Genomic DNA, 14,956 nt, shown 5'->3' with positions numbered 1-14,956 from the left:
GGAATTATAGGAATTATAGGAATTAATGTGAATAATAGTAAGATAAGGAATTTTTTTAGAGTTTCACAGTCAAAGTTATAAATACATTCTTTTTTTTATTTTCTTCCATAATCAGATAATAGTAAGACAATTATAATATTGAATGTCTCTGATGATAGTATTTTTATGGTATGCTTTGTAGAGATCTTGATGAATTTGGGAATCATAACTAGGATTAAAATAAGAATATAATGTAGAGATTGAAAAATAAGACTTTAGATTTAGAAAGATTTTATGTACTGAATGTCAAAAGTTAATTTCACATAGACTAGCTCTGCTTGTGACATACTGTATAGAGTCCTACCAAGCTTTTTAATACCATTTATAACATTCTGTTCCAAGATGTATTTGAGGCAAAAAGGATGTTAATTACACAGCAGGAAACATCTATCTTATTTTCATTCCTTTTGCCTTGGAACAGAATGAAAAAATTTGATATGTGTAAGTTTTGAATATTACTTGAGATATCTAATTAGGTTATAAAGCTGCAAAGGTACATATTCAAGTCTTTGCCATAAATTTCAATGGGTTACTTATTAGATATGCAGTGTTGGGGTGGTTTAGCAACTGTAGAGAACCTCTTGCTGAGTGCTGGCAGACAGAAACAGTTTTTAACTCACTGTTTCCATTTTGTGGTCACTTTACTTCTTTCCCTACCTAGTCTTTTGTGTACCTTTAGTCATAACTATTACTTATCTTGGATCCCAGGGATAATGTAAACATTTTTTTTTTCTATTGTTGCTCTTTGTGGTAAAAAGCAAGAAATAGGTAAGGAGAGAATTTGAAGTGGGGAGGTAACAATATGTCCTGGTATGGTCAAAAGGTTTTGGAGTTTGAGTACAGCTAACGGTACGCTGAAGAGACAGTGGAGAGGTCAGAGTGAATAAGGATGAAAGCTAGGGCACTGTCATCTGGGGACTTCTTTGGAGTCCCCAAGATTCTTTCATGTAGTCTGCAAGCTCAAAACTATTTTTATAATAATATCAGGACTTTGGAAGTGAAGGAGGGGTATGTGGGGACTTTGCTTAACAAAATGTCGGGGGAAAGACAAATACTAGATGATTTCAGTCATGTGAGGAAAGAAACAAAACAAAGGAAGTGACAAAATGAAACCAAAACATACCCATAAATCTGAGGTTACCAGAAGGGGAGAGTGGGGTAGAAGGCAAAGGGGGAGGAAGGCCCAGTGGACTATGGTGGAATATTATTGGTGTTTGGTGGTGAATGTGGTATGGTAACCTACATTTAAGAGGTGTAATTTTGTACCCCTAAGACATACAATATTGTAAACCAATATTACCTCAATAAAATAATAGTACCATTTAAAAATTAATACTAGGACTTTATTTGCCCCCTTTATTCATTTTCTCATGAGTATATACTTTCCTGACACTACATAATAGGTGATGACTAGGACATTTGCTGTCTCGCCTGCTGCTCCCCTCAGCTATATATTTCAGTAGATCTGCCTGTTCTGTTCCCTCCTCTGTCTCTGGTGAATCCTCTCACCCCCTGCACCTCTGGCCTGTACCCCAGTTCTTGTATGCATAAATAAATAAATCTTTTTTAAAAAAAAGACTACCCTTTATGCATTGCAGTGTCATTGTTGCCATGCATCAGGTGACCATGTATGTGTTGATCTGTTTCTGGCTGCTCTGTTTTGTTCCATTGGTTTTTTTGGTTTCCTTGTGATAATACCGCACTGACTTAATTGCTATGTTTTTTTTTTTTATGTTTTATAATAAGCCTTGCTATTTAGAAATCCAAATCTTTCAGTTCTATTGTTCTTTAAGATTGCCTTGCCTATTCTTGATCCTTTGCACGTTTCTCTTGATTCCTTTTAACCTTTACGAAAATAATCTTAACTAGAGATTGATTTTTAATTTTAATAAGTTTTACTTCTCCAGTTCCCTATAATTTGAAGTATCATGGTTCTGTTCGTGATAACTTTCCGTCCTAATTTAGTAAACAATGGTTAAGTACAAAAGAAAGCTGATGTACATTTATATTTACTTTCCTTCATTTATTTGTATAGCAAGATAAAAATAAGTAGATCCAGGCAGAAAGAAAATAAGGCTAAGAATATAATTTGAAATAATAGATATGTTTAACCCAGATCTACATTTTGTGGACAGAATTAGAGCAGAAACTTTGTCTCCGAGGTTATTAGAATCAAAGTGAAGAGCATCACAGTGTCAATAATATTAAAGCTAACCATTCCTCTAAAGGAGAGTTGTTCCTGGTACTAAAAATCGAAGATGTAAATTTTCTCCTCTGTTGGATTTTAAAGCAAATAATGTGATCTAGCAATGTTTTCATGTAATTCTAAAGCCAAATTTATCTGAATGGACAACTGTATAAAATTAATTATATGTGGTTTTCTAATTTACTTGATCCAAGGATAAAATTTAGAATAGAAAAATCTGTAAAATAAGTGGGTTATTCTTTATTTAAAAAGTGTATATTTCAAGTAATTCTTCTTAATGAATAAATTAACATATATTCATTTTTTTCTTAATCATGTTTTTATGGGAATTAGAAACTATAATCTTTTGGCAAGAACTTTTATTGTTTGTTAAGGTATGTTTGTATACTTCGATAGGCAGCCAAGCAGAGACCATGTAAGTTGATGTTCTTTAATAATAATAATATTGCATAATAATACTTTATTGCCAGGTACTGTAATAAGTAATTTTATTTGCATTTTAAACTTAATCTACATAAAAAACCCTTGATATAGTAGGTATTGTGGTACAACTGTTTCACAGATAATTATCTTGCTTAAGGTTCTATCTGCTACAAGTAATAGGATAAAGATTCAGCTTCTGATGATTCTTTTACATAATGCTGATAAATATTAAGAAACCTTACTGGATTTTTGCTTGAATTAGGAGATTCAGAAATTCTGATAGCGCTAAGATATTCTCTCAAGCATGTTCTCATGTAGATGGATAGGTGAAGAAGCTACATTTTTCTTGAATAAAATTTTGCCTGAGATGAAACTGTTTGCATTTCCAGTGATTTACTTTTTTAAAAATATTTATTTATGCATGCATACAAGAACTAGGGCACAGGCTAGAGGTGTGGGGGGTGAGAGGATTCACCAGAGACAGAGTGGGGAACAGAACAGGCAGACTGACTGAAATACACTGCTGAGGGGAGCAGCAGGCGAGACAGGAGAGGTCTGCTGTGCCATATGGGTAGCTCCCTGTCCGGGAATTGCACTCATGTTGCAGTGGAATAGCTTCATAGGTTACATCTTAACCCCTTGCACCACCAGGGAGGCCCTACTTTTTTTTTTAATTTTAATTAATTTTTTTTACATCATTGTTCATTTTTAAACAATATTTGCTTCCCCCTACCCCCTCAGGTGTAGTCCCCATAGAATTTCCTTCACCAGTGCATCCGTGCACCATCACCTCAGTCCCTTATGCTCCTCTCTCCTTCCCTCTGATCCCTCTCCCGCCCCCTCCCCTGCAGTATGTCTCTGATTTATAATTGTCTGTTTTTCTTTGTTGTGCTTTATATTGTTACTATTTTTTTACACCAATGTTTTATTTGGTTCCCTATATTCCTGCTATAAGTGAAACCATCCAATATTTTTCTTTTTCCTTCTGACTTATTTCACTCAGCATAATTCCTTCTAGCTCCATCCATGTTGCTGTGAATGGCATGAGTTTCTCTTTTTTGATTGCTGAATAATATTCCATTGTATATATATATCACATCTTCCTGATCCAGTCATCTATTTTGGGGCATTTGGGTTGTTTCTAGGTTTTACCTATTGTAAATAGTGCTGCAATAAACATAGGGATACAGGTGGTCTTTTGAATTAATGTGTTTGTGTCCTTTGGGTAGATTCCCCAGGAGTGGAATTGCCAGGTCATATGGTAGCTCCATTTTTAGTAGACTGAGGAACCTATAGACAGCTTTCCATAGTGGTTGGACCAGTTTGCACTCCCACCAGAAAAGTAGGAGAGTTCCTTTTTCACCACATCCTCGCTAACATTTGTTGTTGTGGGGGGCTCCCCTGGTGGCGCAGGCACTGTGAAACTGTCCGCAGCCTCTGCAGTGCCCATTCGATCCCCACCAGCCTCGGAGCAACCCACATGGCGAGCAGGCCTCTTCTGTCTCGCCCGCTGCTCCCCTCAGCAGTGTATTTCGTGAGTCTGCCTGTTCTGTTCCCCACTCTGTCTCTGGTGAATCTTCTCACCCTCCTGCGTATCTGGCCTATGCCCCTGTTCTTGTATAAATAAACAAATAAATCTTTAAAAAAAACCCACATTTGTTGTTGCTTGTTTTTTTGATGTGTGCCATTCTTACTGGTGTAAGGTGGTATTTCAATGTGGTTTTGATTTGTATTTCCCTGATTATAAGGGATGTTGAACATTTTCTCATATGCCTGTTGGCCATTTGCATTTCTTCTTTGGAGAAATGTCTTTTAAGTTCTTCTGCCCATTTCTTGACTGGGCTGTTTATTTTGTTTTTGCGAGTTGTATTCCAATAAAAATCTCAGTGACATTCTTCAAAGAAATAGAACAAATACTAATGAAATTCATATGGAAACACAAAAACCACGAATAGTCAAAGCCCTACTGATGAAAACAAAGGAGAAAGGAGGCATCACACTTCCAAACTTAAAGCTATACTACAAAGCCATAATAATTAAAACAGTTTGATATTGGAACACAGACAGACACATAGACCAATGGAACCGAATAGAGAGCCCAGAAATAAAACCATAGTTATGTGGACAACTTGTCTTTGACAAAGGAGCAAGAACATGCAATGGAACATGGAAAGTTTGTTCAATAAATGGTGCTGGAAAAACTAGACCACCATATTGCAAAAAAAATGAAACTAGACCACTACCTCTCACCATGCACAAAATCAACTCAAAATGGATAAGAGAACTGGACATAAGACCTGAAACCATAAAATATATAGAAGAAAATGTAGGTAAAACACTACAAGACATATATCACAATAACATCTTTAAAGACTCATCACCAAAAGCAAAGATAGTCAAGGAAAAGATGAACACATGGGATTACATCAAACTGAAAAGCTTCTGTTCAGCAAAAGAGACATTAACCAAAACAGAGAGACACCCCACTAATTGGGAAAAAAATCTTTGCACTCCATTCAACTGATAAGGGACTGATCACAAAGATATACAGTGATTTACTTTTTAAATTTAATTTATACTTAAGTATAACCCAATCTGAGTAACTTGTTGAACATAGTCATTACTTTGTATATTGTCACTTTTACTTTTGTTTTAGGAATATTAAGCTTTCATGGAACCAAGTGGTTTATCTAGTTACTGTTGTAAATAACTAAAATATGAAAGAATTAAGTTACTTTAATGTTTTCTATAAAGTCAGTTGTGGATGATTTTTGTATTTTCACAGTTTTAAAACATTGAAATGTTTTAAAACATTTTAAAACATTTCCCGCAAGTTCCTTAAGATGCATGATTTCTTGGAATTATTTAATTGAAACTAGAGAAAAATGTCCAGTATGTTCTACAGTTGACATTTCTGAAAGCTGAATGAAAATTGTAGAGCGAATTTCATCATGCTATATTTATACTTTTGTCAAAATTCTTTCATTTTTGCACTTGTTTGTGTACTCACTTTTGATATGAACCCAGTAATTTATGTTTGAAACTGCTTCAATTTCACAAATAAGAAGTAGCTATATATTTTTTGTAAGATTAACTCTATTCATGGTCATTTCAACATAAAGAAATTTTTAATATTTTCTATGTTTATTTGCAGGTTGAAGGTTTAGAACAGATGTGGAAAGATGTTCACTTCAGAGAAAGGGGTTGTGGAGGAGTGGTTGTCTGAGTTTAAGGTAAAATTTACTGTTTTGATTTAATAATTATATTCCAATGTATTTTTTCCGGGGCTTGAATTCCATTGACTTTTTAAAAAGATGACAAAAAAGTTATGTTTGTAACATTTGATTAATTGACAAAGCAAATCAAATTTCTGTTCCTTGTCTCACGAATCTTCACTGTGATAGTTAAAATTATGTTTTTTTTTTAACCACTAATCGCCTTCTCCTTGTCCTCTGGCACTCATTGTTACACATCATTTTGTGAACTTCATCATCATGAACCACAGGAAGGGAGGGTTTGGGTTTCTATTGCATTTTGATTTTGTCGAGCCCAGTCAGCCAAGACCTTCAGGGACCAATGAATAGTCTGACAAAAGTCAGACTTACTGACTTATTTAGTGAGGAAATCTACACAAGAGGAACCATGGGGACAGCTCATCAAAGAGAAATACAAAATTATATTAGAGGATTTGGAGTGGAGGGGATTTAGATGAAATTTAAATGAAGTGTGATTTTTATGGGCTCAAAACAAAATAGAGCTGTACGTAATGGCATAAAAATATGTTTTGGACTGTGAAATGGACCAAGGGTCTGTCATCTTAGAAGCTACAAATTGGACATCTGTGTGGAAGATTGTGTTCAGAGGCTACTTCTCTGTCAAAGTGACTTTGATTTTCCAGATAAGAGGGGGATGTTTCACTTTTTCTAATATGTTTTTAAATATCAGAGTTTTTGATATCTGTGATTTTAGATGAGACTTTTTAGTGAGTAGGAATATGGTAGTCACTCAAGAAAGGAGGCTATTATGACACTTTTCATCTGCAATGTGTCCTTGGGAGAAGCAATGATTCCTGTTAATTTGCAGCTGGCCTTATCTATCGTTATCATCTTATCCTGGAGAATGACTAGGCAGATTTTATTTCCTCAGCTTTTATAGTTACCACTTGAGTATCCTTTTGTGGATCTTATAAGTCTTCATAGGATGATGTAGACTATTATAAAAGTGCACAGTGTATAGTGCCTTCTATATTTTATAATAGTTTGATTATATCTTGTTTATGATTTTTCCCCCCTACACATGTTGTCTTTGTGAATAAGTATTCAAAGTGTTTTTTAGACCTTTTGCTACTTCAAGAGTGTTTAATATGGTTAATTTTATGTTGATTTTTTGGGGAGCAGGTTGATCGAAATTTTCAAGTTTAACAGCTAGAATGCCACTTTTCTAGGGCATTCCTGAGTTTAATGGAGAAGTCAATTTTAAAAAGCAATTATTATTAAATTTTCATTCTTTAATATGGGAATTATAAAAAAAGGACATATAACAAGGTGGGGCATAGGGATCAACTATGAAGGAAAATAATTGAAAATTGTAATTGATTCCCTTCCCTTCTCCTCCTTTTGTCTCTTTTCTTCCCACTCCTGACTTGGATACGCAGACATCCAAAGGAAATATGTCAATGAGTGATGAAGGGTAGGGTAGCAGTGTGCCCTGGTCTCTGGCAAAGAGGGTGGTTAGGGTGAAGGCTTGCAGAACTGGCATGTAAAACCAGTCAGACAGAATGGCTTTATTGGTGGAGTGGAGTACATTGAACAAATAAATAAATATATGGAGCATAACGAGAGTTTGGTTTCTGTGTCTCAGAAAGAAATTGTAAACATGGAATGAAAAAAGACAAGAAAGAACCCTGAAATGTGTTGCACTGAGACCAGAAAAATCATTATGAACTCATGTAACTGAATATATATATATATTCAGTTATATGAATATACATATATATATATATATATATATGTCCACACATATATACACAGACATTTCTTAGCTTTGTTCACTGAGGGCCAAGAAACAATAGCATACCTGTCCCAACGAGTACTCCAAACATTTTGTTTTCTAAAAAAGCATCTTCCACTAAAAAAAATTAGGATTTGAAGAGACAAAATATATTTCCAATTGTTATTTAACCAATAGAACATTATTTTCTGGTAGTAATACTGTTATAGTGTTACAGGACAGGAAGAGGGGCAGCCCAAACCCCGCAAACCTGCCTATTCTAAATGGGTTCTGCCATCCGCCGCATCAACACAAAACATAGGAGACTTTAAGGGGAAGGAACTTTAATTAAACTAGGAAACAATACAGGTAAGGCAGAGTCTAGTTTTTAAATGAAGCACCCAAAGTTACCCGTCCCCTCGTGGGTAAAAGTCCATCCAAATGGGACTGGCCCAGAGCAAGGCCCCAAAGCCTGCCACAAGTCTAAAGCATCTTCCAGTGGGGACCCACAGAAAAGGGCCAGAAACAACCAGACAAGCCCGGAAGGAAAGGAGCAAAATCAACATCAAGATAAAAGCTGCCATTGTCCCCTCCCCATGGGTCTCACCCACATCTGTGTCACCCAGTCCATGACCAAAAGACAAGCGCATTTTTTTCACGTGTCTCTAGGCTCCATGCGCCTCCTCCAGGTCTCCTTGCTCCATCCTGCTTCCTTCCTCAGTCTCTTCTGCAGCTTCTCCTCTCCCTGCTCAGCTCCACCCTCCCTTGGGTGGGGCAGGGAACCTCCCTAGGGTGGGGCAGGGAACCTCCCCCTTTCCTCGGGACCACCCTGTTACAATACTTCATTAATTTTTTAATAAATTTAATTCAGGGGTAAGGAACTTTTTCCATTGAGAGGAGGGGTGTGAAATCATGTGTCTCATGAAATGAAAGTAATTTAATTTTTCTGTATTTCCTCAATTAAATTTGCCCAATTTTAAATCAACTTAATATAAGAAATGTTTCAAATTATTGTCAAGACTATATTATAGGTAGTTAAAGGTAAGGTATTTCCCTTTCCTTTTTTAATTTGGTAGATGTTTCTAAAAATTATTTTTTTAAAAGATTGATTTTATTTATTCATGCATACAAGAGCTGGGGTACAGGCCAGAGGTGTGGGGGGTGAGAGTATTCACGAGAGACAGAGTGGGGAACAGAACAGGCAGATCTACTGTAATACACTGCTGAGGAAAGTAGCTGGTGAGACAGGAGAAATCTGCTGCACGATGTGGGCTAGTCCCACTGGGGAATCAAGCCTGTGCTGCAGTGGCTGCCAATAGCTAGATAGTGCTGAGACTTAACCCCTTGTGCCAACAGGGAGGCCCCAAATTATTTTGAGCAGTATTCTGAGTTGTATTGGTATATGATGAATTCTACTGTTAGTTTGAGAAAGAGATTAAGGTTGTTGGGCAAAATCAGCAGCATACTAGAGGTAATGGAAGATAAAAAAGTGCTTGAGAACAAATCTGTTAGTACTTTTTAATTTAGAGTATCTTGTCCTTTGAAATGACTAATGATGTTAAATTGCATTAAAATATTCAAGGAAGGAAGTTTGTAGGTATTTATATATTTAGAAAAGCCTGTTGTTTAATTGCTTTGGTTGTTAAATTTAATAGCTATGGGCTTAATGAAATCAAGGTCATCATGACTGAAAGTGGTACAAAGTACTTTGGGCTGTGAAGTCAGAAACCCTTTGATATCATCAAGATACTTCTGCTGGCTGTAGACCCTCACTGAATCTGTTTATATACAAACAAAGCGATTAGAATGGGACTTCATTGTTTTGTGATTTTGTGACTAGTTTAAAGATTTACTTGTAAAATATTTTCACATTGTATTATGTTTTTCTTAATATTATGTGTAGATTTACTGGCAGATTTCCAGACTCCTAATTTTTTCAGTTTTCTGGTAGTCACTGAATATCAATATATGACTCAAAGTTCAGCCTTATGTGTAAAGTTGAACAGAGTTATTTTATTTATTGGTTCTCCACCCATCTGTCCATCTTCATTAATTCTTTTCCACCAACCCATATCATATCCTTACATTTAAAAAGAACCATCTGTCCAAATGATACTTTTGTATGAAGCATCTGTCTTTTTCAAATTTTGCCAAGACTAATTTCCCAACATACTTTCCCATTACTACTTGCTTTTTGTTCTTCAGTTTTGCCTTCTGAAAAGTGAGAAAGCTTAGTGCTAGAAAATGTAACTGATGTTAGACATTTTTGGATCTTAGGTTTTCCTGACCACTATTTTCATATATACAACAATTTTATTTTCTCCCCATCTTTAGACAAAAGTAACTTTCTCTACACTCACAGAATAAAATACTAACAGAACTGTGGTAAAATCTAATTGTTCATTACACTAATTTTTTGGACCCTTTCTCTTATTTAGCAACAGTCACCTAGGTCCAGGTATTTTCTAGATCTTGTCTTTTAGAAAAGAGCTATCCTTTTGTCTAAGGCTGAAAATATTTTACTTTAGGAGGGTTAATTGGAAATAGGTATATAAACCGAAAATTGTAATATTTTTGAGTGTTTCAGTTTTAACCTAGATAGTATATGGGATATTATAATAATCCTTTTATTCACTAATAATTTTAAAAAGAATTATATTTCAGTTCATTTGTTTAAAATTTAATAGTTAGGCACACATATATTGTGTTTTGCATGGACAATCAGGTTTATTTCCATTCAGGGGATTAGAAATCAGCTCTATATTTGACTTTTATTACCTTTTATATAAATTCCTTCAGTGTTATGTTACTCTTGATCAAATAATGGAAATGGAATGTTGCCTGGAGATCTTTTGTTACAATGCTTTTGAAATATTGAAGAATGCTCTAATCTCCTCTTTATGTAAGTGGTTGAATTGAAAATATTTCCCCTCCCTACCTCTAAAGAATGGTGGGAGGTTCCAGATCACGTTTACTAACCATTCTGGTAAACAAAACTCTCTTAGGAAAAAAAAAATCTATTTACTTATATATCCTAAGGTAAAATGTGACCTATTTTTAAAGAATCTACTTAAGTATAAATAGTAACAGTGTTTATTTCTTATTCTGTTCTATGATAAGTTCCTTCAGCAAAGATTTTGGTATGAGGCCTTGTGGTGAATGCTGTGGAGAGATGATAAGGTAGTTCTTGCCCTCAAGGAACTCACAGTGAAGTAAAAATGAATCAAATATTCTTAATATAAAAATATATGCTGTTTCATTTGCTATGTCTGTTTATGCATACTCCTGCACCTATATTTTAAATCATGAAAACACTAGGATATGGAACAGCTAAGAATAGAATCAGAATATTTTAGGATATATCTGCTTCAGGATTAATATTTGTTGATTAATTAAAGGAGTAATTTGCTTGAGAGTTATACTCTAGAAGGATAGGATTTTATCACTTGTAATGGTAGTGTTTTGTTTTTGTCCTTTCCAGACTTACTTGTACTCAAAACCAGTTGACTTATTTTTGACCTTCTATCTCGCCCCCTTCCTCTCTGGCTATGGTATCTTTTTTGGATGGTTGATGCTGGCAAGCTGTGATTAGTTGTCAGTATTTTATTTTATTTTATTAAAAGATTTGTTTATTTATTTATACAAGCACTGGGTACAGTCAGAAGCACGGGGTGGGGTGAGAGAATTCACCAGAGCCAGAGCGGGGAACAGAACAGGCAGACTGATGAAATACACTGCTGAGGGGAGCAGCAGACACAGCAGGAGAGGTCTGCGTGCCATGTGTGACCCTCGCCGGTGGCTGGGAATCAAACCGATGCTGCAGAGGCTATGGGCAGCTTTGCAGCCCAGCGCTCAACCGCTGCGCCACCAGGGGAGGCCTAGTTGTCAATATTTTTAATGGCACTAGAAAAAAAACTCGGGTTTTGGTGGTGTGGCTCTCTTTTTCGCTAATTCTGAGAAGTCTAAAAATGTCCCATAGTTCTGTAACAGAGCAGCCTTACCTAACTTAACAATCTCAATATGTAACTCAGGAATTATCAGATGATTTGTGACCTTTTAGGTTTCAAGCATTTTCAGATTCTTATATAATAACTTTATCAAGAAGCAGGATCAATATAGATAATGAGATTTGTAATTTATATGATGCTATTAAAAATACATCTTTGGCTTTACACATAATTCATATTCTCATTTCTAACCCCTAGATCAAAGATGAGCTGTTGATGTTAATTTGTGTTCCTTTTGATGACAAGATAAATATATTTTTTATGTTTACAATTTTATTATTGAGATATAATTCATATAACATAAAATTCACTGATTTAAGGTGATAAGGCAATGGTTTTTAATATTTTTACCATGTTGTATAACTAAAATCAGCAACTAAATTCCAGGACATTTCCATCACCCTGAAAAGAAACTGCAGACTTCTTAAACATTCCCAATTTCCCTTATCCCCCAGTCTCTAGCAACAATCAATCTACTTTTCCACCTGTATTGATTTGCTTATCACAATATTTCATAATGTATTTTTAAAATTTGTTTAGACACTACCGGAAACATCTTTATCAAATTATGCTACAAATTTGAAAGACAAGAATTCTTTAGTTTCTTCTCTCTATAAAGTTATCCAGGAGCCTCAAAGTGAGGTAAGTACTCTTACTTTATTGTGCTAGTACTATTGAGTCAGTTAATTTTAATGTTTTTTTAATAATGAAATATAGCATATGTGAAAGAGTATGAAAATGTATCTGTTTAAAAACTATAATAAAATGAACTCCAGGGTGCTATCACGTAGACCAAAAATAGAATTATTTCCATATTCTAAAAGCCATCTTGAAATAGTTCTTCCTCTTTTTTCTATTATCTATCTATCTTATCTATCAATCAATCAATCATCTATCCACCCACCCACCTGTCTATTTTGTTAGAGGAGCCTAGAACAGTGTGGGTCACTGCATTTATTCATGCAGCACATATTTGTGTGCCCATTATGAGCAATCTGAAAAGTTAGGCAATAGAAAGAAGAGGCTTGGAAATAGTATAGAAAATAAAAAAAAGCATGGCATTTGGGGGAAAAAGCTGATAGTCTAATGCAGTTGTTACCAAGAGAGGATAAGAATGTTAGGAACTGAAGCTGGGAGGATAGGTTTAAGTTGTAACCATGGTGGGCCTGGAATTCCATCATAAGCTTTTCAGACATTTTTTTTTTTTTTTTTTTACAGTAAAGGGGTAAGTTGATCAGATTATTGTTTTAGGAAGGTGGCTATCTGGAACATAGGTTGGAGAATGGAAAAATTGAAAGAAGACTAGGAGACTGTGACAATAGCCTAGGAAGGAACTGTTGAGAACCTGAATGAGGGCAGTGCCTTACTGGGAATGGAAACTTCTAAATTTGTGTAGTATGTATAGATAGCGTGTTTTCTTTAAGGGTTTTACTTTTTAAATATTTGTGTGGAAGCCAGTTTGAAGTTCTCCATATTTGATTGAGAATTACTTCACCAAATAGAGTAAGTATAGCTATGTGCTTTATTATTTTTAAAACAAATTAAATATTGTTTATATTTTTTACTGCTTAGTATTTTAATAGACCTAAAAATTTTATTACTTTTTTGGAGTGTATTTTAACTAAGCTCTTTGAATGGAGTTTGTGTGGCAGATTGTGATATACTTAGAATATCTGCCATTAAATACAGCTCTACTAGTTTAGAGCAGTATTTCTCAAACTATTTGTGTGATGGACTATTTTATATTAAAAAAATCCCTAATTTTAAGATAGACATATGATTAGAAGCTAATAATGTACAAGACTGTTATGAAACCAGGTGTTTTGAAAGAGTCAAAGAAGGTCTTTTTGGTGTTATACACAGAGGGAACCCAGAATGAGAAGTCCATTCAGTGGCTACTGACACCTGAATATTAGTGTCCTTCCAACTTTTCTGTGTCTTTTTCCTACCTGTATTCCTCTGTAATTGTTCAATGCAAAAAAAATTTGCAATATTTTCTTGCAAATTTATTCAGCTTTAGCTGTTTCCTGTCTTCTATCTCTGCCTTAGTCATTTATAGGCATTTAAATGTCAATCCTTTTAACATTAGAAATCTCTCTTAGGATACAGACTTCTTACTTATGAATGGATTATTATAAAAGCTTGCTTGTAATTTAGTTTTTTTTAGAATTGAGAATGTGTTTTAGAATGAAGAAAAAGGTATCTTGATGGTTCACATGAAAATATACTTGAGGTGCAGTTCTTTCTTAATGGTATTGTAAAACCTAACCATCAAATATGACAATATTTCTATAAGAAAAGACATTTAAAAATTCAACCCAAACACTAGAAACACAGCATGTTCTAATGCCGCATTTGTTATCTCAAATGTATTTAAGTTATGTAGGTCCAACATTGTTTTTCCAACATTATCATTTTTTTCTTTTCTCACATTTTTCAGGATATTTGTAAAGGGTCAACAGCCATGGCTGAAAGTTGTGAGCTGTGTGATTTTGGTCATGGTAGATAGCTTCTTTGTTTAATTTCTATATGCACTAAGTATGGATAAGGCATTCCCTTGAAGTTTGTATTCATTTGGTTCTGCTTTCATAAAGCAAAAACCTTTTCAATTTTGGATTTTAAATGTATCATAAGGCCTTTTTGAGGGTATTTTGGGTAAAGTTATGTGTCCATGCAGGTTATTGAATACACTTTCAACATAGGCTTCATAATTTTGCAAATAGTTGCTAGACACATATCAGTTGATTTTATCAGTTTTCCCAGGTGTATGAACTCCACCCTGAAAGCTAAATAGTCCCCTACTAGTCTTTCTTCATACCACCTCCAACTCCATTCCTCTAAATTCCTGCCCTAAAAACTTTTCTTGCTCTTTATGAAGGAGCTTACTTTCCCTCCTGATCCTCCAGTTTCCAGTTAATTTCAAGGGTGATAGTAGACATTTGTTGCCTTCTAATAAAAAATTTCAAAATTTTCCATTTTGAAAGTAGACAAGTATTTCTTTCTTTTTTTAAAGATTTATTTATTTATATAAGCACTGGGTACAGTCAGAAGCACGGGAGGGTGAGAGAATTCACCAGAGCCAGAGGGGAGAGCAGAGCAGGCAGACTGACAGTACACTGCTGAGGGGAGCAGTGGGCGGCAGGAGAGTTCTGCGTGCCATGTGGGACCCTCCTCTGGTGGCCGGGGAGCAGCCGGGGATTGAACCGGTGTTATAGGACAGGGAGAGGGGTAGCCCAAACCCCGCAAACCTGCCTATTCTAAATGGGTTCTGCCATCCGCCGCATCAACACAA

General features: G+C 35.2%; 1 protein-coding gene across 2 annotated transcripts in view; it reads left to right on the top strand.

Annotated features, from left to right (window-relative positions):
- Positions 1-5,850: 5,850 nt before the first annotated feature.
- The window catches only part of HYCC1 (hyccin PI4KA lipid kinase complex subunit 1), a gene marked incomplete at both ends in the record, with an annotated part of 31,574 nt that continues 22,468 nt past the window's right edge, over positions 5,851-14,956 (top strand). For both annotated transcript variants that reach the window (XM_084229381.1, XM_084229382.1), the window contains 2 exons: positions 5,851-5,901; positions 12,205-12,306. In XM_084229381.1, the coding sequence (XP_084085507.1) occupies positions 5,851-5,901; positions 12,205-12,306 (153 nt within the window). The remainder of the gene's footprint in view (positions 5,902-12,204; positions 12,307-14,956) is intronic.

The sequence above is a fragment of the Talpa europaea genome (assembly GCF_964194135.1).
Source record: "Talpa europaea genome assembly, chromosome: 3".
In the NCBI taxonomy this organism is placed as follows: Eukaryota; Metazoa; Chordata; class Mammalia; order Eulipotyphla; family Talpidae; genus Talpa; species Talpa europaea.
Note: the sequence above shows the minus strand (reverse complement) of the source record. Positions and strands in the feature narration are given on the sequence as shown.